Source organism: Cupressus sempervirens, chromosome 7 (genome assembly GCF_028749045.1).
Source record: "Cupressus sempervirens isolate cs-2001-9-10 chromosome 7, ASM2874904v1, whole genome shotgun sequence".
In the NCBI taxonomy this organism is placed as follows: domain Eukaryota; kingdom Viridiplantae; phylum Streptophyta; class Pinopsida; order Cupressales; family Cupressaceae; genus Cupressus; species Cupressus sempervirens.
In genome coordinates this window covers 108,640,827-108,668,621 of record NC_143124.1, presented here as the reverse complement: position 1 = coordinate 108,668,621, position 27,795 = coordinate 108,640,827, and the positions used below count along the sequence as shown (strand labels likewise).

Genomic DNA, 27,795 nt, shown 5'->3' with positions numbered 1-27,795 from the left:
CACATCCTCAACCTTTTTTGCCAATGCAACTTGAGTGAGTGTTATATCACCAGATATCTTCTCATTTACCTTGCTCTGGAATTTCTTTTCAAACCACTCTAATTTTTTTGCATTAGTTTCAATGTCTTCATTGCTTACCTTTTCCACTATATCTGACAATTTTTCTAGTAATGGTTTTGTTTCTTCACAAGTTGGCAGACTAAGTGCATCTAAAAATATGTCTAAATGTCTTGAAGCACTTGTTTCTACCTATGCTCTCTCCTAAGCATTTCTTGATGCTTCTTCTTTTCTAAAGCTTGTTGAAAAATGCTTATTTTATCAAGTGTCATTATATCATTATCAAATTTAGGAATGATTATCTCTTCATCAAAAGTGATATTTCCATAGTGAGTTACTTAAGCATCTTTTGAAGAGCTTGAGCCTAGCACTAAGATCTGCAATGGTATAGCTTCCGTGCTCAGCTTTTGAAGAATTTTTGTAGGAGAAGTGCCAAATGTTGGTAAAGTTACCAATGCTTGGATGGCTTCTTGATCCTTTATCTTAGGTGTTTTCTCACCTTCTTCAAATTGGCTCTTATCTAATTCAATGACATGAACAACACCTTATCCTTGTGCTTCAAGTATAGATGAATCTATCTGTCCTATTTCCTACTGTACATTTGTGTCTTTTTCTTCTTCTTGCTTCTCGAGAGTAACAACTTTCACAAGTGTGTCAACCTTAGTAGGTGTATCTATTGTAGTTTGAAACAAAGGTTACAGTTGAGTAACTGAAGGGATGGTAGAAGGTGGTTCTAGTGGATTCACCTTATCCCTTGTAACTTTAGTTACTGCCTTTTGAAGTTCTTCTACACTGACCAAACTTGGATTTTTACATAATTGTGCTTGGAGAGTAGATTGGTATAGAATCTTCTTCGAATCATGTGCAGTTAATGGATTGATGTTCTGAGCTTCTTCTGAGACATCCTTGATATTTATGATTTCTATAGTTACACTTGTGTCATGAGGAGGGCTAACACTAGGCATTTGTGTGTCTTACACACTTTGTTCCTCTTGCTATTGTTCAACTATTGTTGTGTCATCATCTTTCGTTTGTGTTTCCTCCTCAACTATATTTTCTTCTTCTTTTTTATCTTCCTTATCATCATCATTCTTACCCTCAAAGGGGTCCTCGTCTCCTCGTTTAATAGTTGTCAATCCATAGATAAGCTTCCACATTTGGGTTGACTTCTTTACAACATCTTCAATATTGTTTTGCAGAATGTTGAAGGCTCTATACTTAGGTGTAAACCTAACTCCATATTTCTTTTTTGCCTTACCAATCTGCCTTTTTGTTAGTTCTAACATTACTTGGGCTAGAGTTGATTCTCTAATCTATTTTTCCAAATTTAAATAGTAATGCCACTTCTGTTCCACAATGTTATATAAGATTTTTGGTATAGCATTATCAAATTCTAGTGGAGTACTTTTGAATTTAAACATCATAGCATATAATGCTTCTTCTACTAGAATCTTTTCTTCTTTTCCAAGTTTCTCAAAATCAATATTCTTCAAACCAAATAAATCTGCATTATTCTTGACATTTTCACATATATTTTCAAGATCAAATTATGGTTTGTGACTTACCACTTTGAATTGACTTAAATCATTTGATTCAATCTTTTCCTCCCTTGGTTCAGACTATGCAACATATTTTCTTCTCTATTTCTTCTACACTTGGCCTCCTTGTTATGTAGCCTTAATCTTCTCCTTGGCCTTTTGTGTGTTTGCACATGTGTTGGCTCTAGTGTTAGGAGCAGTAGGCTTGGTTGGGCAGGGTTTTACAACTTTCTTTACCTTAGCCACAGGTTGTGCCTTATCCTTTCTCTTCTTTTTCTTAGCTTGTGTGTGTGCTTCCTTGGCACCTTCTATTTCTTCTTCTTCCTTGTCCTCTCTCATGCCTTGGGTCAATGCAAGAGGTCCTTGTGTTTGTTCTTATTCTTGTTCTTCCTCCTCTTCATTTTATTCCTCTTCTTCCTCACCTGCACCTTCACCAAATTTGGCCTTTAGCTTCTTTACCAGCTTATCTTTCTTCTTAAGTGTGGAGGCAGTTTTTAACTCCATTTCAATCTTTGATTTCATCAGATCATAATTCCCAAAAAAAATTGCAATATTGTCAACTTCTTTTGCTAGGAGTGTTGTGATTGTTGTTGATGCTTCATCAACATTGATCACATATCCAAGTGGTCTTAACCATCTGACCCTTGTTGTAGTAGCCTATATAATGGTGTAATCAACATCAACTAGAAAACATATATCATTGTATTGTTGCTCAACCAATGAAACTGGTATTCTCATTCTTTTCTTCATTGGTTTCTTGAAATCTTCAAAGTAGCTAGTCATCAATGTCTCAAAATTTTCACCCATTTGTTCAATATACTCATTGATTTGAACTGCAACTGATCTATTGGTCTTCCATCCAATTGTACCAAAAGATGGAAATGTATTTTGCACATAAAATAATATACAAACTAGTATTGCACCAAACTTGCATTGTGCACTCTTGGTTTTTCTAATAGCTCCAAGATTTTCCATCAATTGATGTAACTATAGTTTAGCCAAATCATAAGTATGATCTTTCTTCACAATTTTTTAGCCAACATCTACTACAATATAGGGTACAACATTTAATCTGCTAGATTGATAGAATTTGTGAGAAATTATCCTAACAACAAAGTTCAACAATGGATTTGTAATAGTATCTAAATTTTCATCCCTCTCTTGTTCCATTTTGCCCTGTTTTTTTCTCTATCACTTCCTTGGAATCACTCCTCAAGGTCTTGGGCTGATCTAGGGTTGGATAACCTATAACTCTATGAATTATCCTCTTGGTGATCTTAATTGGTCAACCTTCCAATCATAAGGATCCATCATGTAGGCTTAAGACAATTCTAATCCATTCAGTCTTGAAAACATCAGGAAAATCTAGGGCATAGGTCAAACCCTTTCTCTCAACAATTTTATGTTCTTCTTTTAGAACACCATTTCACATAATCTATCATAAGCTTCTCTGATTTCTAGGTCTTGAATTCTACCAATTTTACAATTATAATATTTCGTTACATCTTGAACCATAATAACATTAGGTAAGATCATTGAAAGTGTGCCAAAGGGATCTTGTTTGTAAGCTATGTCAAGGATGGCCTTGAATATGGGTTGTTTGACTTCGTTACTTACAAGCTAAATATTTAAAACCTCTTTCCCTTCTACATTCCTCGAACTAGATACCATTTGTCAAACTAGGGTTTATGCAAATGTAAACTACATACCTTGTCTTGTGAAAAATACCTTGGAAATCTTGTAGAATTGGTGTGAAATCATCGCTAAGATCTTTGTGAATTTTGTGAACAAGGTTCTGAGTCACCTTTTGCTCCGCTTGCTCTTGCTCGAATTTGAAATGATGAATAATGAGTATAAATCAATCATATATCCTTCACAACCCTTGCATTTAATGCTTGGTGCTTGTACAACTGTAAACTTGACATCAACTTGATTTCAGAGTCATTCGGCATCCATTACCATCACTCGAAAGCTTCTACAGACTCAACATCAACTAGATAGTTTGGCAGCTCGACATCAATCTAGCATTCCACTTGGCATCCATTGAAAACTTTCCATGCTTGACAACAACATGAAAACTTAAAGATTTAATCTTGAATTTTTTTCAACAACATCTTGCATCTTCATTCATGCTAATGTAGTCCTTTTAGTACTAACTTATTTTGGAACTGATGTATGATATAACATTTTTAAATATCAGTCCCACATACCTCTTGATTGTTTAATTTGATGAGATGTGATCACTTAACCTATTGGGTGAAGTGATCCCTTCTCCATTTGATGTATTACAACCATCTCTCTTTTTCCATGTCTTGTTCATCTCACCTTTGATGTGTTCAACATCTACCTTGCCTTTTCCTTTGTTGAATTCACAACTTGGTGCCTTTGACCTAGTTGGGCAATGCTTACAAATGTGACCAGTCTTGAAACAACTAAAACATGTAGTTTGACTCAACCATCTTTTATAGTTACCACTAAAGTGTGTCCTAAAGAAATTCTCAAGAATATGTCCATATTCTTGACAATAGTGTCAGCTATATTTTGTATTTAATCCCAATTATAAGAATTTCCATAGCTTCTTACTTTTGTTGGCTTGTTTGATGACCACATGGATTTGGATCTTCATTCAAAAGCTCTATGTCCATACTTCTAACAGTTGTAGCAATATCCTTCAAATCTTGGTGCATGCATGGTTCTAGTTCTACATTCATGTGCCTGATGGCCTTATTTGTTGCACTTATGACAATGAATCATGTTTTGATTTTCATTCTTGCTCCTGCACATATTAGCAGTATGTCCTTTCTTTCCACAAAATTGACAAGTAGGTTTGGAGTTCTTACCTTTGATGTTCCTTTCTTCACCAACTTTGGATGATTATCCTTCTTTAGTCCTTGTGTAGCCTAATCTTGCTACATCATTGTTGGATCTAGGAATTTCAATAATTGCTCAAAGCAATTGATGGCTTCATTTGGCTTGTTGAAACTTTCAATAATTTCTCTTGCTCTTTTTAGATCATTTTGCAACTTCAATGTGGTTATCTCAATGTCTTTGACAATCAACTCATGATGAGCATTCATCATTTGGCTTAAGGTATCCAATTGCATGTTTGAGATCCTAGTTAGCTCTGTTGACTTCTCTTCTAGCATGTTGTTCAAGATTCTTTTGTCTTCCTCAATCATGGCCTTATCTTCCATAGCTTTCTTCTTTTGTTCAGTCACCTCACATAGCATCATGGCTTGAGATTCTTGTTCTAGCTTGAGATTTTTGATTTTCCCATCTTGTACTTTATTCTTTTCCATCAGATCTACAACTGTTGCATCAAATTCATTGGTGTTACCATCTCCAAATAGCTTGGCGGTGTCTATCTCTTTGTATAGTGTGCCATTCTTTGCAATAGCAATTTCTTTCCTTCTCTTCAAGGAACTCTTCAAAGCATCGCTAGCTTCATTTAGTTGATGCAGTATAAGATGTATTTCAATCTCCTTGTTCTCAATAGTCTTTCCCAATTTGTAGATCTCTATTTTCAAGATCTTTCCTCTAAGATGCAAAGCTTCTCTTTCAGGGAACTTGGCTCTGATACCAATTGTTGGAATTACAAGTAGGAAAGGAGTAAACTTCTGAGGGGGGGGATAAATTAGGAGTTTAAACTTGGACCCATAAAACTTTCACCATTCATACATCACATGCATTAATATATCGAAATAGCATATAAAGCATATTCATCAATCATGTAAACATATAATCAAACACACACTTAACACCATATATGATTACCCAAAAACCCTCCAAGTGAGAAGGTAAAACTAGGGTGAGGATGACACCCACAAATCTTTACTACTGTAGTAATAAAGTGTAGCCAATTAAGGTTACAATGGTTTGACCATGAATCATGATCTGCCCTATGAAAGGCCTACCCTATTAAAGGCTTACAAAGACTATTAAGTCCCACTTTGTTAGAGTATTTCAACACCCTATTAGAAGTGTACCTGGTTAGAGGACTTTAGGTCATTCATTTGGAATGCCACCCTATTAAAGAATTTGGTAAAGCCTATTAGGACTACTCTGCCTAGGAGATTTAACTGAAATCACCTGTTAGAATGTCTCAGCATAGATCCTGTAGATGACGCTTGCTTGATAACATATCACCTCTATTTAATCTCTAATTGATCCTTCACGATTTGATGTATCAATGTTGTATCCTCTATCCTTTGTTCTTCACTTAATTTATTCTGCAATTCACTCTTACTGTTAAGTCACCTTGAATGCTCTATAAACCACATTCAATTATTTACCCCGTGTTACTTTATATAAAGTTTAGGGTTTCGTCCTCCTTAAAAAGACTTAGGTGGCTTAGGGTTAGGTATGAATCTATGGCTGAGATTCATTCATTTTGTCACTTAAACCTTCTCATTTTCTGATTGGTTGTATGTAATTACATAGGGAATCCACATATAGATTCGTCCTTATCTCCAAAAGATCGAAATCTATCCTTAAGTTAGCTTGAAAATGGTTTTCATAGTTGTTTGTGCCATTACAAATAAATATGTCCAATCTATGTTACTCTGCATATGAAGTCTCTGATGCTTGACACACATTGTAATTCTGTTCTGACTTGGCACTTGAACTTCTCAGCATGTACTATTCATTTGGCACTTGAATCACCCGGCATGATCTATCTGCTCGGCACTTGAGTGACTCGACACTCATTGCAACTTGGCATTGTTTAATATTTACATGTTGTACTTGACATGCATTACTAGTTCAACATGAATTGAGTAAATGGCTTTAAGTGTGTTGACACTCACTTGTCAAAACCAATCTGAGATCAACACCACAACCCTAAATGGAGAAATCATTTTACCCTCAGCTTGTTTGAGAAGTGCCACCAAACACACCTTGAGAAGAATGTGTATGCAAGATGAGGAAGGGTTGATTAAACAAGTGGTCTCCTTGCACACCTGCTAAGTGATGAAGCATAAACAAAGCATGTGAAGAGTTTTTTAAATGCTAGCTACAAACTATGAATTTTCATTCATTTTGTTGATTGATAAAAGAAATTACTACTAGAAAAATAGTTTGAACCAATCAAACAATATAAATAACAAAATAAAAAATCAACAATTACAAATGAAGAGGAAAGACCATAGGTTAAATTTGTTTGCACAAATTTCAAAGGCTGGTTAATAGGAAGAAAGAGACATGAAAACTATAGTCTCCTACCTTACTATAGGGACTAATAATCATTAAAAGTGTACATATATTAATCTCAAAAAAATAAACAAGCTTTAAAAGAAATCATTATTGAATTAATTCATTCCATTCTTAGAGAGACATAGAAGACAATTAACACAAGCTTTAAAAAAAATCATTATTGAATTAATTCATTCCAATCTTAGAGAGACATAGATGACAATTAACATAAGCTTTAAAATAAATCATTATTGAATTAGTTCATTCCATTATTAGAGAGACATAGAGGACAATGAACTTTTGTAAGAAAGAATGTACATACATTTATAATTTATGATTTTTTTAATTTAATATTCTATTTGTACAATATAAATTAATAAATAAAAATATTTAAAGTTAATTTAGTCATTTGAAGCTTAAATTTTTTTTCTTTTAAATAATTAATAATTAAAAGTATTCAATAATAATAATAGATTATTCCACAAATCCCTTAATAAAAAGAAATTAAGTAGAAGTATTGGATAATTTTTCACTACACTTTATTTGTTGAGGGTTGATTTTCCTTAAGTTGTAATCTCTTTGTTACTTGATTCAAGAGGAGTATAATCTTCTTTCTAATTTATCTTAGGGTGTAGTCCCATGGAGGGGGCTTCCTAAAAAAATTCAGCGGGCACTCTAAAGAGATTTTTTAGGATTATTTTAAAGTGGGAGGTCCTATGAATTTTGTAGTGGAGTTATTCTTAAAAAGTTTAAGCCCCATAATTTATGGAACCAGGTGGTCCCATGACTTTAAAAAAATAAATTTAACATCTTCAATTCACTTAATAAATAAATATGTTTAAAAAATTCATTAATAAAAATTAGAAATCGGTATATGATTGACAAGTGGCACAAAATTTGCACCCTTAAAAGTAGAGGCTGCTACTTTTGAGACTTCATAGGACCACCCACTCCACAAAAATAGATCTTACAGCCCCCCTCATGGGACCACATCCTTCTCTTGAAAGTTGAAACTTCTTGATACTGTTTTTAATTGAAATGATATGATTGATTTTATATACTCATTTTGGTCCATAATCTTGGGTCCATTATCTTGTAGAAACTCATGGTAGTTTCTTATATATATATATATATATATATATATATATATATATTCTGAATGAAATATTCAAACATATAACAAATTAGTCAAGGAGCACTTGAACTGAGTAGTAAAAGAAAACACAATAAAAATATTTTATATTATGACTATTATTTGTTAATAATTTGAGTAGTGTTGGGTTGTTAGATTTTCTAAGATATATCTTATTTTACCTTTGTTCCATTTGACATCAACCATGCCTTAAGAGTGAATCTCCAAAATTTGCATTCCTCTTTGCATCTCTACAAATCAACTCCTTTCTTGATTCTCATATTCTTGAATAATAATTTATAAGTACATTATATTGATTTGAACACACACATTACTCTTAAGATAAAATCTAAAATATTAAAACAAGTTCAAAACATCATTTTCCTTCTTTTTTTTAAAAGTATTTTTCTTTGATTATTTCTCTAAGTATAGTCTTTATTTGAGTCGAGCAAATAAACTTCTATCATTGTTTTAATTAATATGGTTAGGAAAATCATTTGATATAAGTGAATCGCATTATCTACTTACCGCTGATTATGATATTTTACTTCGCCAATATAAGATATGCTTTCATCCTTATGACTATTTTGTGTATTTCTTTTGTTGTTACTCATAGTTACAAGTGTAGTGGTATATTTAAGTTTCAAAAAAACTACCATCGTGATCATTAATCATCATTAATGTAATTAGCTTTATCTTTAGAAAATTAATCTAAGGAGCTTGGGGTGCTTGGTGTACTCTTGATTATGCTTTTTGTCTTTGTCAAGGTGCAATATTAAATCTTTACTCTTCAAAATCTTCTTTATAGGAAAACATGAAAGAGTGCGTGAGTTTAAAAGGTGTCATCTTGAAATTAACTCAAAAATCGCTTCTCCAACCACTGTTCAACAATCCTTGACCACTATTTAACAGTCCTTAACGAGGTGTTGAAAAGGTAAGTGAAAGAATCTAAAAATGTATTGTATTAGACCATGTGCTTATAGTATGGGATGAGACAAAATGGTTTATTACAAGATTTATTTTGATATAAAATGACCATATTGTACTAAAATAGATGTTTATGTTGAACATATTTTACGTGAAGATAGAGGTGCATACAAAAGATGTGTATACACTGAGTCAGAGAATCTTACATTAAACTTTGCAACTTGTGTTCGAGGAAGCCTTTTAAACTTTTTGGACAAAGCTCCTTTTTTGATCCTTCCTTTGGGCACTCAAGAAATTTGGGACTTCCAATGAGAATTGGATAGGGAAAATTCAAACCTTCACTCTGTCATGTTGACAAAGTCTAGATTCCTTCAATGATAGCTGAGTTGAAGGACTGATACCTATTGTAACAACTGATGGTAAAAAGTCTAATTGAGTTTCAAAAAGTTCTATATTAAAAATAATAATAATCAAAATCAAGATTGTGGCATTAGAAATCGGCACAACTCTTGACCGCTAGGGTACAAGTGCTAATTTTAGACATCTTTTAAGTGCCTCCCATATATGTTCTCCATTTTAAAGTGAAATTTCAACCATGTTTCTTTTTTTATATTTCCATTTAAGGAAATGACAGCCATTTTCCTCCCAACGTCTATCGAGCAAAAATATGCTCCGGATTTGACGTTTATAAAAAAATATTAATTAATTTTAACGTCACGAAGAGTCCATTTTGCTTTCCTTTTATCTTCATGTTTGAGAGAGCTGTAGTGAACGTCATGAAATAAAATACATACTGAAAGAAATCAAAGTAGGTATATTCTACACCTTATCCGAGCGGTCGCCCACCTTGGTTTTCACAATTTTGAAAGCGCACCCGGATCTACTGTAAATAGACGAGTACTGCCCATCTGAGTACGATCAGTTATGTCAATCGTCGCAGCGTATGCGGCTCTGATACTGATCTTCACAAACAAATCAGTGACATGTCAAAATACCTCAAATGCCCTACGCGGCTGTAGCTCTTTTAATGCCCTAAATGTCACTTTTTATAGATCAAATCTCGATCCAGTCTTGAATTCTCTTGCCAAAGACATCTCAATTTCTCGTTCTGGGAACGAATCGCAGGGAACAGGCGGCGATCAAGTGTATGGCCTTGCTCAGTGCAGGGCCGATTTCCCTCTTTCTCACTGTGTCAAATGCTTTCAAGAGGCGAGGAACCAACTTGCCCTGTTTTGCCCTACACAGAATGGAGGCCGAGTGTATGTCGACGGATGTTTTCTGCGTTACGAGAATGCCACATTTTTCACTCAGCCTTACGACACCGACTACTCTAACTGCAGCTCTTCGTCCAACATCACCACTGAGAAATTCTCATACAGAACGGTGAAATTGATTACAGAGACCGTTGGCAGAACCCTTGTAAATAACAGTTTTGCAATTGCTTGGACAGTTGATTCTGAGTCGAAGACAAATATCTATGCTCTTGCTGAATGTTGGGAATCTCTCACTACTGACGGCTGCCGAACATGTCTGGAGAAGGCGCAGAGTCAGATAGGGAATTGTCTTCCATCTACGCAAGGTCAAGTACTCGAAGCCGGCTGCTATTTGCGATACGACACAAATTCTTTCTTTTCTCTCAATGGGCTTGCAGGTAACGTAGCTTGTGAAGAAATCTGTCATTTAGTTCCATTGTTTCTGCTTGAATTGCAATATTTGTTTGTTAAACTTCGCAGCGACAAACACGGACCAAGGCGGGAGATCCAAATCGAAAACTGTGGGGATTATTGTTGGAATTATAGTGGGACCAGCTCTCGTAATGGCGGCTGCTTGCTTTGCCTATTTCAAACTCAGACGACCCGTTTTTGTGAATGAACGGCGTGACACAGAGCAGTCAGGTGACTTCCGCCATAATTTCGCAGACGAGGAATCAAATTTTGGGGAAAAAGCTGTGAGGTTTGATTACGAACAGCTTAGGGAGGCCACTGAAAATTTCGACGAGAAGAACAAGATTGGAGAAGGGGGCTTCGGCCAGGTTTATAAGGTAGCAAACAATCTTCTTCCTCTGTTAATTTAACCTTCAGGTTGAAATATTTGAGAGTTACCTAACAATTTTTTCCTCCGATGATGCTAATAGAACTTGAAATATTTGAAAGTTTACAGGGAACACTGCGTAGCGGGAGGGAGATAGCTGTAAAGAGGCTGTTTGCAAGTGAGTCGGAAACAGTCGCAAACAATTTCTGGACAGAAATTGAGGTCATAAGTAGTGTCTCTCATCGGAATCTGGTTGCGTTGCTGGGATGCTGTACGTTGCAAGATCAAAGGCTTCTCGTGTTCGAATATTTGCCAAATCGAAGCCTCGACAGACATCTCTTTGGTATGGATCCCAGATAGCATTTAATTTAGTTTTTCTACCCGTTTTTCTTCAAAACAATAAGCAGGTATCAGAAATTAAAAAGTAATGGTGCTTTGATAAAGATCAGCAGGAGTACATATCAAAATTTCGTTTCCTCTTTTATTGTCGGCATCCCAGTCTGGAAGGCTCTAGCGTTAACAACAACGAATTTTCTATGGCAGGTAAAGGAAGAACTTGCCTAAGTTGGGAAGCACGATTCGACATCATACTGGGTACAGCAAGAGGGTTGGCTTACCTCCATGAACATTCCCATGTACGCATTGTGCACAGAGACATTAAAGCTGCTAATATTCTGTTAGATGACAAATTCCAGCCCAAAATTGCAGATTTTGGTTTGGCAAGACTCTTCCCGCATGACAGAACCCATCTCACTACAAGGGTTGGGGGAACACTGTAAGAATATGTAGTTATTTATGAGCCTTGTTTTATTCCTATTAGATCTAATAATCTTGAAGCTGATCAATTTCTCCGAATCCCTTTTATCCCAGAGGTTATACGGCTCCAGAATATGCAGTCCATGGTCAATTAACAGAAAAAGCCGACGTGTACAGCTATGGAGTGGTCGTTCTAGAGATCATTAGCGGTAGAAAGTCTATCCAGACAAGACTTCCATCTGATATGCAGCTTCTATTGCCTTGGGTACACCTCTCATCATAGTCTCGAGTTTTCCTTTAAAAGTAAAAGGGTAGCCATTCTAAATAGATTTATCATTGCAGACGTGGAAACTTCATCAAAGAAATGAAGGGTTGGATATCGTGGATCCAAGGCTGGAAGGAAGGTTCGATGCAGACCAGGTGTTGAAAGTAATATATATTGCTCTTGCGTGCACGCATGACTCCCCATCAAAGAGACCCTCTATGTCAAATGTGGTATCAACACTAGCCCCAGTGTCAGCGGAGGCAAGACCAGTGAAACCTGCGTTTATGGAGATTGAAACTGATAAGCAGCACATATTTTCTGGCTCCACATCACAGTTTGGGTCCTCCTCAGCAGCAGGGCCATCCAGTAACTCTGCATCTATCACCCATTCTTTACAGGCTCGTTGAAAATATAAGTGCCAAATAGGTAAAAACACCTTTTTTGGCAATTCTACATCTATAAATAGTCATGGATAGTCCTTAGAAAACGTTTAACAAGAAATTTAGCTGAGTGAGGTGTTTCTTCGATAAAACTGAGTGTTGCATCATTCTAAACTCAACTACAGTTTTTGGCAAAACGGTTTCTCTATATTTTTATGGACTGTCAAAACCTCTGACCTCTAGTAAATGGACAGTGAAAGCTGCAAGTTAGCTAGAAAATTTATCTGATCTAATTCTACTGTTCTTCCCAAGTTTATTGAGTTGAACAACCTTCAAACACTGAAGTTGCCCAAATCAGCGTCTCCTCAGATAGACCAAATATTTTACATTGAACTTGCTAGAATAGTCAGGCCTCGCTCAGATCAGAATTCCATGTATAGCTCATAAAAAACTTTTCTTTTTGGAATGTTGGAATGGCTTATAATGTGCAAGTCTCGTATGATACTGCAGGAGTTAGATACCTCCTTACCTACATTTAATAGTAGCATATGTTTATGCCAATGGTTTTTCCCCTGTGAAGCAAGGCAAGCTCCCATACACTGTCAGTCTGGATCAAGATGACTCAATGCTCATTTCAATATCACCAGCAGTATCAAGATCAATTTCCAGCTGCACTAAGTCAGTTGTTTGTGTAGCAAGTTTGTGTCAAGTCAATAGGGAAACAAACTGGTTATGCTTCCTTTCCTAGTGAGTGACTTTTGGCTCGCATAGAAAGACTAATAGCCATGACCATAGCATTTAATTTATGGCTAGAATTGATTGCCTGAAAACCTATTTTTTAATACTGGGATCGTTTTTCTAAGGGAAGCAGAGAATTATGGAAAATTTGATTTTCCTATTTAATGCACATTTGCACATGGAAGGTGTAATGCCCCGCCTGGAGATCCTCGGAACAAGGATAAATATAAGCCAAGATATATTTTTCTAAAATAGGTATGGATCTACATGACAAACAACATATGAGGATCACAAAGATCGCAATGGAAGACTAAACAAACATTCAGACACCAACGGATATCCAAATGCCACTACTGACCAACAATGACAAACCACGGAAGGATGCAATCGAAACTGAAACCAAAACATTCCGAAATTAAAAAACAATTCCAAGTCACTCAAGAACACCGTAAAGGGTATCCAAAACACCTCAAAAAAACTTCTACTCAAACCGAAAAGTGCTCGTTGTTCGCCCAAGCAGGTTTTTCCAAAACCCAGGTGATACAATAATTCAACACTGTGCGATACTTTCTAGTAACATACGACCTTTCTAAGGAAGGAGTGCGATACATTCAGGGTTTGAGTGACACTTCTCCTAAAGGCGTGTGATACTTTACAAGTATCATACGACCTTTCTCCAATGTGCATGTGGTACTTTCCAGTATTGCATGAAATTTCTCCTTAAGGTGTGTGGTACAATCAGGGGTCGCATGATATTTCTCCTTTGGGCATGCAATACTTTAAAGTATCGCCCAATGTTGATGCATGGTCGCCCAGGAACAACAAGAAAAGCTCTAAGAACAATTCAAGTGATAAAACAAAAAGTTAGAACCTCCACACTGGGGAGTACCGGATTCATAGTCGAGGCATAGACATTCGAACAATAACTACAAGATGGAAATGGCGTCTACCCATCTAACATTGCAATGAGAGGAAGTAATTGAAAGCAACATTGCAATGTAGAGAAACATCGCAATGAATTGAAATAACAAGCTAAGTGCACGGTTCCTCCCAACTGTAATAGCATCTGAGACCTTGAAGGTCCTAGCCATCTCTCGTGCGTAACATCCCAAATTGCAAACTCGATAGTCAAAGCTGTCTTATAAGGACGTTACTACTACATCGTAATAACATCATAAGAATTGGAAATCTAATCATGCTAGAACAACAAGCAATAGATACTCCAACTTAATCAATTAACATCATCTAATCAAATGCTAAACATCACAAACAAGGGAATGCAACAAATAACTGACATTATATACAAGCATTCCAATGAAAGCATAAATCACAAGAAAGCATACTCCGGAACCCGAAGTACCAAGTGAAAACATCCAGTAACGATCGCACTAGGGTAAAAGACCGTCTCTATACATCGGTCCCTAGTAGTGGTGAAGGTAGCTACACCTCCCAACCACCTAAAACCCGTAGGTCCACTCCTGCCGTGTTGATGGAGATAATGATCCAACCACAAACACACATAAAGCAAACATCCATGGCTAACACTCACGCCAGATAGTAATGATGACTAAAACCTAGATCAGAGACAATGCATAAACTACAAGTCTTGGTTAGACACTCAATGGGCTACTAAGTAGGGGCTAACACCATGAACAGTCGCTTGGCATTGACAAGCCCAAGCTCGGATTGTGCAGATTCAACTCCTTGAGGGAAGGTTCTAGCACGAAACTTTTTTCATTATCTTAAGTTTTATTACCACCCGATATTTTATTTATTATCACTTACTTAAAGCTCCCTCTGCCAACCTGTGGCATCATGATCACCAGGTTGTGAGATAGAAGCCCCCTCCATATGCTACCCTACCCTACCCATTCTCATCTAATGATGAGTGACCGTAGGCATGCATAATCCCAACCCAACCCCAATGATCATAACTCCTAGAAGTGCCACGGAAGATCGGGCCTTGCAAGTCACCCGACAAATGTATGTGCACATACTCGTGTGTGGCGCACCACCATCACAAAGATCATAATACAAGGACTGGATGAAAACACAATGCAGAAATACACTCAATTGAAAATGGACTTGGGAGGATGGATGTGACACGCATCCCAATGCAACATAGAAGTGAAACAATGGTCGGACTGACATCCAAACGGATGATCCAGGTCCACGACCAACATCATGCCAAGAAAACTCGAAAAACAGGGCAGCACACAAAATGAGGTAAAAATCCCAGAAACTAGAACTTCGAAATTAAAATCCATTTGGCCTTTGGACACAAAAGCTTCGAAAATCCAATAAAATTTGGGTTAGCAGGCAGCATAACGGCGCCAAACCCCAAACCCCCTTCCCAAAAATAGGGAAAATGTTCATACCCGACCAACGAAGCAGAACCAACAAATAGAAACGGAGAGGAACACTAGTTCTTAGCCTCCAGACTAAGAGCTACCAAAAATAGATACAAAATTTGAGCTGAAACAAGAAAACGAGAGAGCCCTACCTGACAACAAAAGGGGCTGAAATGGGAAACAACACAGTAAAATAAATCGCTTGCTGAAATTGCTGGAAATCTCGGCAAAGCAAGGTCTACCCGAGCCGGATCCAACGAGACTGACCTCACGAAGATCCCACGCCCACAGCTCTCACAACGAACAAAAATGTGATCCTCCAAAAGAGGATTCTCAAAAAAACTCAAATTTGTGGTTTGCAAATGTGAGAAGTGAGGAATTAAATTCCTCTTTCCATACTTACTCACTTTTCGAGTGAATAATTGATTAGGGCAAATAGCTAGTTAGACTAGCGAGACTCCGAATCGACCCAAACGAAAATAGGCTATTCCTAGAAATAGGAATTCATCTATGGCAAAGCTGCCAAAAATTAAATTCAATTAAATTTAAAGTCCGAAAACCCAAAATCACAAAAATTTCCTTAACTTTCGCGACAATGCAAACCTTTAAATGCACAGAGATGCTCGCAGGTCTAGTCACATAATGCAAATGAGTTCGGATTTAATAATTACCGAAAAGTTCAATTAAACAATTAAAATAAGGATATGTCGACCATACAGGGACAACATTGGTAAAATGAATAGCTGAATCACTAACTCCATGTGCCCATGCTAGGGATATAATTCCTGCACACTAAAACACACAATCAAGTGCAATTTCATATAATAACATAGCCGAAGCAATAAATGCATTAAAACCTAATTTAATCATTTATTCAATTATACTTGAATAATCCATGTACATCACTCACTTTCGTCTAGAACATAATGAAACAAGAATGAAGTAAATCACCACAGCATAAAATCCATCACATAACAGAATCAGAAATATGTCCATAATGCTAGATAACCAGATATCATCATAGACCTACTATCATCTCAAAATAGCATCAACATGCAAATATAATAAACTGATTGGAATCTAAGTATAACATCTATGATATTGGAATCTAAGTATAACATCAAACCCTCAGGTCATCTCAAAATACATAAAATAAGAGTATCAAGTATCTCTCGAATCAAAATAAACATGGTTCAGACTGTAAACATGAGAGGCACTACAAAAGGCATCCCTGATTCACTCTTTTTGGCCTACAAAGATGTCTTGTTTGTCATCTGCTGCATGTGACTTGTGGTCAAGTGGCAGCTCAGCAGCATAGGCATTGATCTGGTAGCATTTGTACTTGACGGGGAGGAGGAAGGGCTGAGCAGGGATAATCACAAGGCCTTGGCTTACATGATGGGCGGAGGCATTGGAAGAGGAGGATAAAAGGTGTTGGCACCTTTACCACCTTTGTTTGTCAATGGGAAGCGGCTTGGCAACCTTGACTGTCTCATGGCCATGAATATTGGTAGAAATCTTGTGTCCAGCCTTCAGAAAGTGGGGGCCTTGTGGCTCTATTTTTTTAATTCATATCTGCATATATGGTTTGTTAGGGTTCTGGTTGAAGAACCCAGAAAATTTTGTATCTTGTCATTTCTTTTTTGGAATTTTGCTTTGATGTATAAGTGACAAATTCTTCACTGATTTCATAATTAAACTAAAAATAAAGAAAATGTTCTGATTGTAGCAGTGCCTTGTGAGTCGAAGAGTTTCTTCTATTCATGTTCATATCTGCTTTTAGTTTTGGGTTACAGCTTTAGATTTCTGGTTGAAAGAACCTGGAAAATCTTGTGTCCTATTTTTCCTATTTTGGAATTTTCTTTTGAAGAAAGAATCTAAATTTTCACTAGTTTCTCAATAAAGAAAAGAGAAAATGTTTTGGTGGTATTTTGAAACAGAATTCTTGTCTTTTATTTTATAAATAGTTTATGATATTTGATACATTTACATGGCATGCTGAAGTTAATCCATTTCTTTAATTTTAACAAGTCGTCAGTTGGATTACAGAGCATTACAGAATATTGCACAGTGCAATATTTGTGGTCCGAGCATTGCTCTCGAGAAGGATCAATCTTTAGTTTCAACTCTCAACAAAATGAAGAATGCCTGTTTCAGGGCCAGGACAAAGTGTTTATGATTGTTTGGGACATAGACAGGTTGGTTTTATTCACAAAATCCTTTTAGCCAATAATCCTTGTTTGTGCTTCAATTTGCTTTCTTTAGGTTCATTGTAAAAGTAATGTTATTGCTTACGATCCTATTTCACTACCAAAAATAGCACTTTCTATTTTCCTTTTTGTAGGCATTTTAAGGTGATCTGATAATTGGAATGTCATTATGGGTTCAGAATCAGTGATCATTAAGTGTTGGTTAACCGTAAAACTACAACTTTCCAGGGGATTATCTTTACAATGGATAGAAAGGTTGGTTACTTACTGGAGCTTTTAATTCAGAACTAAAATTACCTGGTCATATGGTTGAGCAGTATCGTTTTATTTGGATTTTGACGTTGTGCCTTCTATTGGATTATGTCAGTTATTTTTGGTTTGCATATCTGATGTGTTTAGGATCATGTAAACGCACTTCAATCTTTCACTTTTTTGATTGCTTGTAATTTGTTAACATTGATTTCTGTAGATATATCTTTGGAAACTGTTCAAGTTTATTTTATTTGTAAACTCTGCCCGTAGCTACATCCTAGAAAACATGAAGAGAACTTGGCTAATTTAATTACATAATCCCATCAGAAAGGGAGAACAGTTTCTTTTTTCACTAACCATTTTGATGCATTTGGCATTTCTATTTGAATTAACCTGAAAAAAAGTCAGACATCTTTAGAACATCAAGTTGGGTCAAAGAATCTATTTTTTTCTCTGCTTAAGTTACTAAGGAATTAGCTTAGAGAATCAATTCTTGCAAATTCTAATTTTGAGCATTAGATCTTGAACTGAAGTATGGTTTGGTGGGGAAAGGTTTTTAGTGGAGAGTTTGTTGCAAGAGGTTTATATTTATAGATTTTAGTAATTAGTTAAAAAATTTGTTAATTTTTAAAGTTACAGGTTTGAATGGCCGAAGAAGTTGAAAATCTAAACCCTCCCTCAGCAATCTTTTCCCCGGAAAACCCTACCTCAACAAACCCTGCTCCAGGATATCTCCTTCAATTCAAGACCTAAATGACAGAAGCATTATTGTGTTTAAAAAACATTGTTGAAATATGCCATTGATAGCCTCAACTGTCTACAACGATGCCCACCTTAGAGAGAATTATCGTTCATGTGAAAAGATTCACAAGCAAACAGGAGTCATTGTGGGAGTGATGAGAATCCAAGAGGCAACAATATTCAGACAGCTTGTTTTATGATCAAGTCAAAGAATTAGAAACATCCAAAACCCAATTAGCAAAACATTTTGGCATTTGCGAGCCCCAAAATTAAACAACCTATTATGTACATAAGCCCCATTTTCCATCAAATGGTGCACGCATGGGGACACTGGAAGAAATTTTTGGAGTGTTGGTGGATGGTATTTGATGAACCACCCAACAACAATTTTGATGTTCCTCTATAATTTTTCGGCAAGTTAAATGGAGTTTGTTTTGTCAAGCATGTGAACTATTTTCACTTCAGAGATTTCCGAGTAGGAAGAGGAATGCCTCAAAATAGACCTAGGGCAACGCAACAACTGCAAGTATCATTTATTCCCCCTCCTATTCCTTGCCCACCTCCAATAGCATCCCCAGACATTGTTTCAGATGCAACAATTCTGAGCCTCAACGACATACACGCTTTGACTAGCCATTTGATTACATAGACTTCTCAGTTTGCCCAGTTGCATATGATTGATGCTCCTAGTTGATCGATTGATGTTAGTGTACCCTCCCCATCTACACATTTGTATGCCTCATTGTGGCACTATGTGTAATCATTTATGTTTAGGTTCTCTCATAGAGACTAATGAGTCACCCTAAATTCAGTTGAATATGGTATCCATCATAAGGCAATTGCACAAGATGAGGGGGAGGGGTCTAGAACATATGAGGAGGCATTGAAGGAAAGGATATATATGTAGACATTAGAGCAAGAACACAAGGAGAGCCATCTCTAATCCTCAAATCTTTTGTACAGATAAAACTTAAAATTATTTCATAGTGCATTTTATTAAAATTAAGATAACAAATATTAGTACCGATACATATTTAAGTGGGATTTAACAGTTGATGATAGAAGAGGTACTGTTGTGACAATTGATTTTGATTTGTAAAGGAGTTGGCCCTTGCAGGGGCTCACAAAAGTAAAGCAATTAGATGAGTATTGATAACAGCTTTTGTTTTGAGCTTAATAACAGTAAAAATATCCAATTGGTACTGATTTATACAAATAAAGTTTACTTGACATTAGATTCCTTCTCGTAGAATGCTCTGTGTGCATTTCACGTTTAAATTAAAAAAAAGGTGTTTATTTTGATCTACAAGTTCTAACTTTTTCATATCAATGGCAGAAAACCCACCCTTTATTAAGGAAGCTACTGTTATCTTTATACAGTGCCTGAGGTCAAATTCAGATTGTTTTAAGTAGTGGGTATGTCAAGTAACTTAATTTGGCTACTGCTACAGAATATTTTAACCATAAATGGGTTTGATGACCTAGGCAGGTGAAGAATTGGAAAAATGTACTTTGTGGTTTGCTGGTTACTCTCTATAGACTTAATGTATAATGTAGTTTTCTGATAACTATACTTTTTCAATTCTTTAAGTGGAACAATTTCAATTTGAAGACAAACATAGAAGCAGATTTATATTGAAGCAGGTAATTTCTGACTGGTAGTCTCAAACCTTAGTCCAACGAAGGATTTGAAGAAATCCCTCAAGTCTTTTAAGATTCGTGGAACATTGTAATATATTTTTGCTGGGCAGTTATTTTCTCTTTTTAGAAATGATTTGCACTTTAGTATGGGTGGATATAAGATATTATTGACATGCTCTAGAATCATTTCATTTACATTTACCCAGCAATTAACTTTTATATTGATCTTTAACAGCATTAACATGCTCTGAAGAGTGAAGACGGAGATGCCAAACTGGAAACTTCTGTGAAGTCTACTGGCATATGTTGCAAGACAATTTTGGGATGTTTCTCATGTACAACTGCATACATTAAGGTAACCACAGTGACAACAAAATTGGTTGTTTTGATTTCATGCTGTATCATGCTTGCGTAGCCAACTTTGGAATCTGCACATTGGAAAAAGTATACTTTGATGTTATGTGAAAGCTTTTGATTTTAGAATATTGAAGTTCATCGAGGGAATTCAATTTCTCTAGGATTTTACCCCTTTCTTTCTTGGAGATGTTCTTCCTTAAACATTCTTCAAGATAGGTTGTAAATCTGGAGATAAAAGAAGAAATTGTGACCAACTTTGTTATCAAATTTCTATTAATGTTGAAGAGTTGAATTTTTCCCAGTATCTACTGATTCACAAAAGCTGAATGGAAAGGACCTTTCCAGCTAATTTGCAGTATTCTGGTGAAGATCCTCTGATTAGATGTTAGTTTGAGTTTTGTATTGTTAATATTGCAGCAGGTGTTCATTTACGCACCTACATTTGTATTTGGAACTGAGATATCAAATAATAATAAGGTCTCTATTTATATCATGGCGGAACCCTTCCACATTCCTTGATGAGGAAATTCATATGCATCCATTCACTCCAAAAAAAACTGTGGCAACTCCTCAAATTTCCTTGTAGAGTGCAAAATTACTTGTAATTAAATCTTTAATCTGTTATTGCACTACTTTAGATTGCGTAGATTGCAGGTGCTTCATCTCAAAATTCAGATATATCTATGCTTTCAATTCTGTGCATTTTTGTGTTTGAATATGACAAAACATGAATGAAGTGGGTCACTTGGAAGAAAATGAACATTCCCATTCAAGATCTTACATTTCTTTCTGAAGAAAACGCTTTCCATGGGCATGTTTTCTTCTTCAGTATAATTGCAGCGCTTCTCTCTCAGGGCATGTTTTCTTCTTCAGTATAATTGCAGCGCCTCTCTCTCAAAGAGCCCTGATGTTTTTCCAATGTAATTTGTTGGCTTCTTTTCTGATATATCTTATTCTGTATGTTAAAGAAAGCTTACTTTAACTCTATCTGTCATTTTTTTCCGATAAATCTGGTATTTTGCACTTTGTATGTCAAATAATTGTGCTAAGTGTATTTGCTTGCAGTGTTAGTGAATTGTTTTATGAGGCCTCTGAAATTTCTTAATTACAGCTTCTAATTTTCTCACAGAGAATGGGTTCGTTTGTGTTGGAAACACGGTTCTCTTATCAGAGATCTCTTTCTTTAAATCTAACAAACAGGTTTCCTTAATTATCTGGTCTGTGAGAGATTGTTTTCACTGACCTGTCCTGATTAAGTCTCTAATTGTGTTGTGGCTTAAGTTGGTAAATGCCAACACATGGATATTGGGATACCTAAGTTTAATGCTTAGCTTTTGGATAATCTGTCAACAAGTGATCGTGTGAGGAATCATGGCAACCCCTTAATGTAATAGCTCAGTAGTCTCACTTCAGGGTACCTCAAAAGAGGGTTTTCACTTTAACTTACCGGATCCAACTGTTGGCTCGACTTGACATCAATCTCTTCCTTAACAGTTAAATTTTCCAGTGTTTTTTAACACAGTTCATATTACACGCATAAAATTGCTTTGACAACATCCATTGATTCACGTTGTCTGGCCTTACGCAAGTGGTAACTCTAACTTGTGAAATTAAGCCTTACGAAAATGCTCAAATGACTAACAAAAAAATTGTTGTTACTGCTGTAAGGACCCTTATGAAAAGCCCTAAAAACAATTATTATTATTAGTCCCTGCCATTAGACCCTCCTTAATTAATTGACTTGACAAATATTATTTTTAATTCAAAGGTTCTGATTGTAATATTTTTAAAATCAATTTTCAAGACATAATTGCTTTTATCTTATTGGTCAGAAGTATTTTTACTAAGGGTTATTTTAATTTTTTAATGCAGAAAATTTAAAAAAAAGGACAAGAAGATAAGACCAAATTTATTATGCAGTCAGAAAGCCCCAGGCAGTGTAGAAACTTCTCTTGTCCCATTCAATAAAGGTTCTCTTTTTGAGCGCTATATCAGGTGAACATAATTCTACAACGAGGTTTTTGTCAGCAGGCAAGGTCAGCAGAGGTTGCCCATAGACTTGATTCAAGCGATCATCTATTTCTTAGGGTAGTTCGTAGAGAGCAAAAAATTATTACCATCAATCCCAGCCAACATACATGCATTTTATAGCTTTTACCCAAGGTTTCGAGTGTCAAACCAAAGACGGGGCTGATTCTCAATTGGGCTCAGCAAATGATTTTGAAAGATATGAAATTAGTATGAATGGATTGTTGTTTTTGCATTCCTTTACCCTTCGATTTTTGTCTTTCATTCTTTGAAGTCTTAAAAAATTTGTCAGAAATTTGAACTAAAATAGTTGGAAAAATATAACTAATGATTGGAAAAGTGCACAGTTTAAATAGACAAAATTGGATGATTTTTTATTAGTTACTTATTTTGCATGACATTGTTCCCCATCATTTTCTTCTTATTTATTTATTTTTGTGTTCTTTGATTGAATTTATCTCTATATAGTTTGAGTAAATTTAAATTTAAAATTTTAAAGATGTGTCATAAATTAATATTATTATTAATAGTTTATTTAAATAAAAATATAATCATATTTAAAATAGACTAATTGGTTAAATATAAATATATTTTACATTTTAAATTATATTTATTTATGTACATGGAACATATTAGAATACATTTTAAAGTATAATTAAATTTATAAATGTTTATATTTTTTATTTTTTTATTTTATAAATTGTTTGACTTAATAATTTTTTTTCTATTCAAATATTAAAATTCTAAAGAGAAAATGCAATATCTCAATTTGAGTGACAATAAATTACTACATTCTCTCCTCTTAACGAATTTTTCTCTTTATTCTTTTCACAATAGACAGGGACTCTTGCTTAGCCAGAGCTCTTGTTTAAATATCTTTTATGATGTATGTTGAGAGCACCTGCTTTCAAATGGAAAACTATGGAAAAATTTCTATGTATGACTATAAATGCACAATGATAAATAAGGAAATAATAATTAAAGATACCTTAAAGATACAAGTTCACATCCCTCAGATTGAGCAAAAGGAGGATGCGTGCAATGTATCTCTAGATGTACATGTGTGCTCACATGCGCTCATTATATATCGATCATATGCTTAAATGCTTGTGGTTACTTAATATATATTGCATAATTTGGCATTGAGAATTGCTGATTATAAAATGATAGATATAATGTTGATTAATAGATTTTTGTTGGGATGAAAAGAGGACTAAGATTCGATCTTGGATGATGAGTACGCTCACATTGATTGTGGGATGAATGTGGAAGGCTGGCAAATATTCATGAGTTGGGCGGAGATGACTAGGTCATCAAGTCATTTGATGTGCGTGTTGAATTTTATCTAATTTGTGATTTTCAAGCTAACTAAATTGATGAGGGAGGGAGGAGAGGTTGATGGGGTATGTGAATGGGGAATATATCACTTCACTGCATGGATAAGCTAACATATCACACGCAAGTGGAGAATTTGGTTTAAATTAATTTGTTTATCAATAACATAGATATTTTGTAAAAAGTCCACATTTTATTTATTTTAGAAATAACATGAGAGATGATTCTTTCTTTCTTTTTCATGGAATAGACTGACCAAATTATATTACTGTAAGTAGCTTAAAAAACATTGCAGAATTAAAATTGGGAGGAAATAAACATATATCCTAAATGTCACACGAGAAGTCCCAATGTCAAATGGGCAATATCTAGAAACAGATGACCAAGAACAAAACATAGTCATATGGGCTAAGCCTAGAAACAAGAGTTGACAATATAAATGGGCCAAGCCTAGAAGTGGAACACCCTCAAGCAATCAAAGCAGTGGTAAAGGGTCTAGTTCATCCCTTCCACTCCACTTTGATTCTTGAGTTGGTTTGGGGTTTTGCAGAGTTAAATTGCCTATAATGTCCTCATCATCCTACTCATGCCATAGAGAGATCTCTAGAACCAGTCGTAGGTAATCTTTTGTTGAAGAGGGCCACCCTAAATTCTCACTCTTAGCTAGCCAACCAAAAGTGGTTGACAAAAGCCAACTAGGTGCAACAACAACCATCTAGCTTGAGGGGGAGCCTTGAAGGCATGGAGTTACTACAAAAGCTTGCAGTGAAGAATGGTGAGGGGAGGAACAATGTTGTGGAGGTTGAGATTGAGAGTCTACCCACCTGTTGGAAGAACTTCTCTAGCGACATCGACCATGGGAGGTGGAATAGCCACCAAAAGTGGAAACATCTAAAGATACCCTAGCAATTGTGCATGTCGTGTTTCCCCAATGCTGGAGAAGTTTTTGTAAGTGAGACACCTCAAGAGAAACTTTATCTACACTGACTTGTATTTGAAGCATAACAATATTGCAAATGCAAGTCATAAATAGCATTTGAAAAGACCACTACATATTTTCCCTTCCAAATTGCAGAGAATATCTCCATTATGAAATTGTGCCAAAGTTGTAGCATTGCAAATGGAAAAAGAGGATTGTCACCCAAAAGGACCATTCCAGGAGAGTGTGGTGGGACGAAAAGGAGGAACATAATAATGAATCTAGACAATGTAATTTCTAGCTATTTAGCAAAACCAAAAACGACGAAGAAAAAACTTTGGTCATTGACAAAAAAGGGTAATGGAGATCTGGAACGCCTAGATGGCAGGGATGAGAATCCAATGGTAAGCACCAAAAAATAACACACTAAGAAAATGTACAATTTTAGGTTTAGTAGTATTAGACCAAATGTAATGAAACACAATCTCCATGTAGTATGAGAAGATTGCAAATGCCAATGCTGGTCCAAAACCTCAACCAAAACCATTAATAACCCTTACAAGATATGTATCTTTGAAATGCAATTTCGGGGTACCACCTCCAATCTTTCCATCATGATGTAAGACTTGTTACAAAAGTGTCTCTATCTTGACGAGTGAGATGAAATTTGACCTGAGCATCCTTCCAAGTGTGGTGAGACATTGTAGACTTGCAAAAAAGGTCCCTTATGGTCTAAATACCACACCTATGAAAATGTAGAGCATGTACACTTGAAATTCATGCAAGAGGAAGTCCTTGCATTTACATTAGAGGCATCCACCAAAGATTGTGTTGGTTGAAAGATAACTTTGAATCCAAACCCATGTCACCAAAGCCGAGGTTTGGTAGCCTCCCAATTACCCTACCAAATTCTCTTTGCAATAAAAGATCCCTAGATTTGAACATGCTCCCTAATGAAAAGGAGGGGTAGAAAGCCAATATCTCTCTAGGCTAGATGGTGTAAAGGATTAACTAGGAGCACCATGTCACAAAAGCATTTTGATGAAGGGTACTCCCCTTAAGGCCAAAAACACATAACAAAATAGAGAAACACCAACAATTTGCAAGAATAGAAAATGGGTTGCTTCTTATCTCCAAAATTATGGAATTGCAAATTTCATAAATACAACATGTGAAGCCACATGACTATTTTCCTTATATACTATAAGTCAGAGTCACCAATAATGTAGTGCCTACCCTCGTTCACGTCTTTTCTGGACATATTATTGCTATTATTATCAGACTATGATAGACTAGCTTTATGTTAATGGATTAGTGGTATTGTTTTGACACTATCAGACATTATTTTATGGATTTAGTTGTTATATGATGAGATCATTTAGACTTTACATTTCATGTATGTATGATGATCATTATATTGTTATTGTTGATGATTAGTTAGATGGTTTATTATCTCATGTGTTTTATTATGGATACTTACCCCATACTTGCATGTGTATGGTGTGCGTGTTTTCTTATTGTATGGCATTTCTGATATGGTTAAGGAAGGGAGTCGTAGTCACCTGCTTAGTCGCGATCTACATGATGCACCACTTCCTGCCATTGCATGTTTAGTTTAACATTATATATATATTGTATGTACATGCATGGTTTTTCTACAGGTTGCAGGTACCGGGTAACGACTTCCCTGAATTGCCAGGATGAGCGTACCCTATTATACTATCTCAATGATAAGAGAAGGGAGATAAATTCTCAAGTCCAAATCCCAAACCCTAAAACCATTTGTCCTAGTGGGTTAGGACAAGTATCAGAGTTGAGTACCCACTGAATGTGTCAGATGACATATTTTGTGATTTTTAATCCTTTAGACTGATTTTGTATGAATTGTCCTATGATGAGTTTTCATATTTTATCTTGAAGGTCTATGGTGAATTTTCTATTAATTAAATCTCAACAAATAGATTTAATTAATAAATTAATTATTTAAGAAAATTAAATATCTTGATCTTTGATATTTTGATTATAATTAATTCAAGGAGAATTAATTGAGAAATAAAAACATTAAATTAAAAAAAAAATTAGAAAATGAAAATAAATAATAATTATAAAATACTAATAAATCAATAAACAAATAATAATAATAAAAGTTATAAAAATTAAAATAAAAGTTATAAAATCAAAAATGGGAGTTATAAATATTTAAATGAAAATTATTTAAAAAGTAATTGGAGTTATAAGCTTGCTTGAGAATTAATGCAGTTCTCCATTTTTCATGTGTCAACAACATGGGGGTTAGTGCATCAATTGAGCACATGGTCTCTACAACCCTATGGCTCATCAAAAAGGTTGGAAAAGACCCATGCTTAGTTGGTGACACCTTCCAACCATTTCTAGAAGCATTCTAGAGGTTTCCTGAGAGCTCTTTATATTCAGGCATTCCTAGAAGCTTAGACATAGAGTGGATAGCGTGGAGAACAATTGGAGCAATGGAGGACTCGAGAATTCTATAGAAAGGAGCTTGTTCTGCAGGAGAGTGATATAGCATCAGAGTCCGGGTAGATTCTTGTGATTTCACTTATGCTATTTTCGCATCTTGCTTTCCCTGTCTTCTTCGTGTCTTCCATATGTCTTCATTATGCATTTTCATTTTGGGCAATTAAAATTAGAAAGGAGCTTGTTCTGCGGGAGAGCGATATAGCATCAGAGTCCGGCTAGATTCTTGTGATTTCACTTATGCTATTTCCACATCTTGCTTTCCCTGTCTTCTTCGTGTCTTCCATATGTCTTCATTATGCATTTTCAATTTGGGCAATTAAAATTTATTTGAGGATTCTATATGCTTAGATCTGAAAATGACACGGGGCTAGGGTTGCAATTCATAGACAAACCCATTAGAATTAATTATTAAAAATTTTGAAAACCAAGTTTCATAGAGAAATTCTGAAAA

The 27,795-nt window shown here is 35.5% G+C and overlaps 1 protein-coding gene across 6 annotated transcripts; it reads left to right on the top strand.

Moving 5' to 3' along the window:
- Positions 1-9,617: 9,617 nt before the first annotated feature.
- LOC149545726 (cysteine-rich receptor-like protein kinase 2) lies at positions 9,618-21,059 on the top strand. 6 transcript variants are annotated; one of them, XM_089790803.1, is made up of 10 exons: positions 9,649-10,495; positions 10,578-10,885; positions 11,005-11,218; positions 11,419-11,650; positions 11,746-11,896; positions 11,974-12,322; positions 17,415-17,563; positions 17,755-17,830; positions 20,445-20,564; positions 20,869-21,059. In XM_089790803.1, exons 1-6 carry the CDS (start codon positions 9,769-9,771, stop codon positions 12,301-12,303), a joined length of 1,962 nt encoding a protein of 653 aa, XP_089646929.1. In that variant the 5' UTR covers positions 9,649-9,768; the 3' UTR covers positions 12,304-12,322; positions 17,415-17,563; positions 17,755-17,830; positions 20,445-20,564; positions 20,869-21,059. The 6 variants fall into 6 exon arrangements, with proteins under 6 accessions (XP_089646924.1, XP_089646927.1, XP_089646929.1 ...); XM_089790799.1 differs by having other exon boundaries at positions 17,710-17,830; XM_089790798.1 differs by having other exon boundaries at positions 9,618-10,495; positions 17,710-17,830; positions 20,445-21,059.
- The last annotated feature ends 6,736 nt before the right edge of the window (positions 21,060-27,795 follow it).

What these genes read in the sequence shown, in the direction of transcription:
- LOC149545726 (XM_089790798.1), top strand. Translation starts at nt 9,769, where the DNA reads ATGTCAATCGTCGCAGCGTATGCGGCTCTGATACTGATCTTCACAAAC. An exon ending in GCTTCGGCCAGGTTTATAAG is followed by an intron (nt 10,886 to 11,004) that starts GTAGCAAACAAT and finishes GAAAGTTTACAG; the next exon opens with GGAACACTGCGTAGCGGGAG. An exon ending in TGCAGCTTCTATTGCCTTGG is followed by an intron (nt 11,897 to 11,973) that starts GTACACCTCTCA and finishes TTATCATTGCAG; the next exon opens with ACGTGGAAACTTCATCAAAG.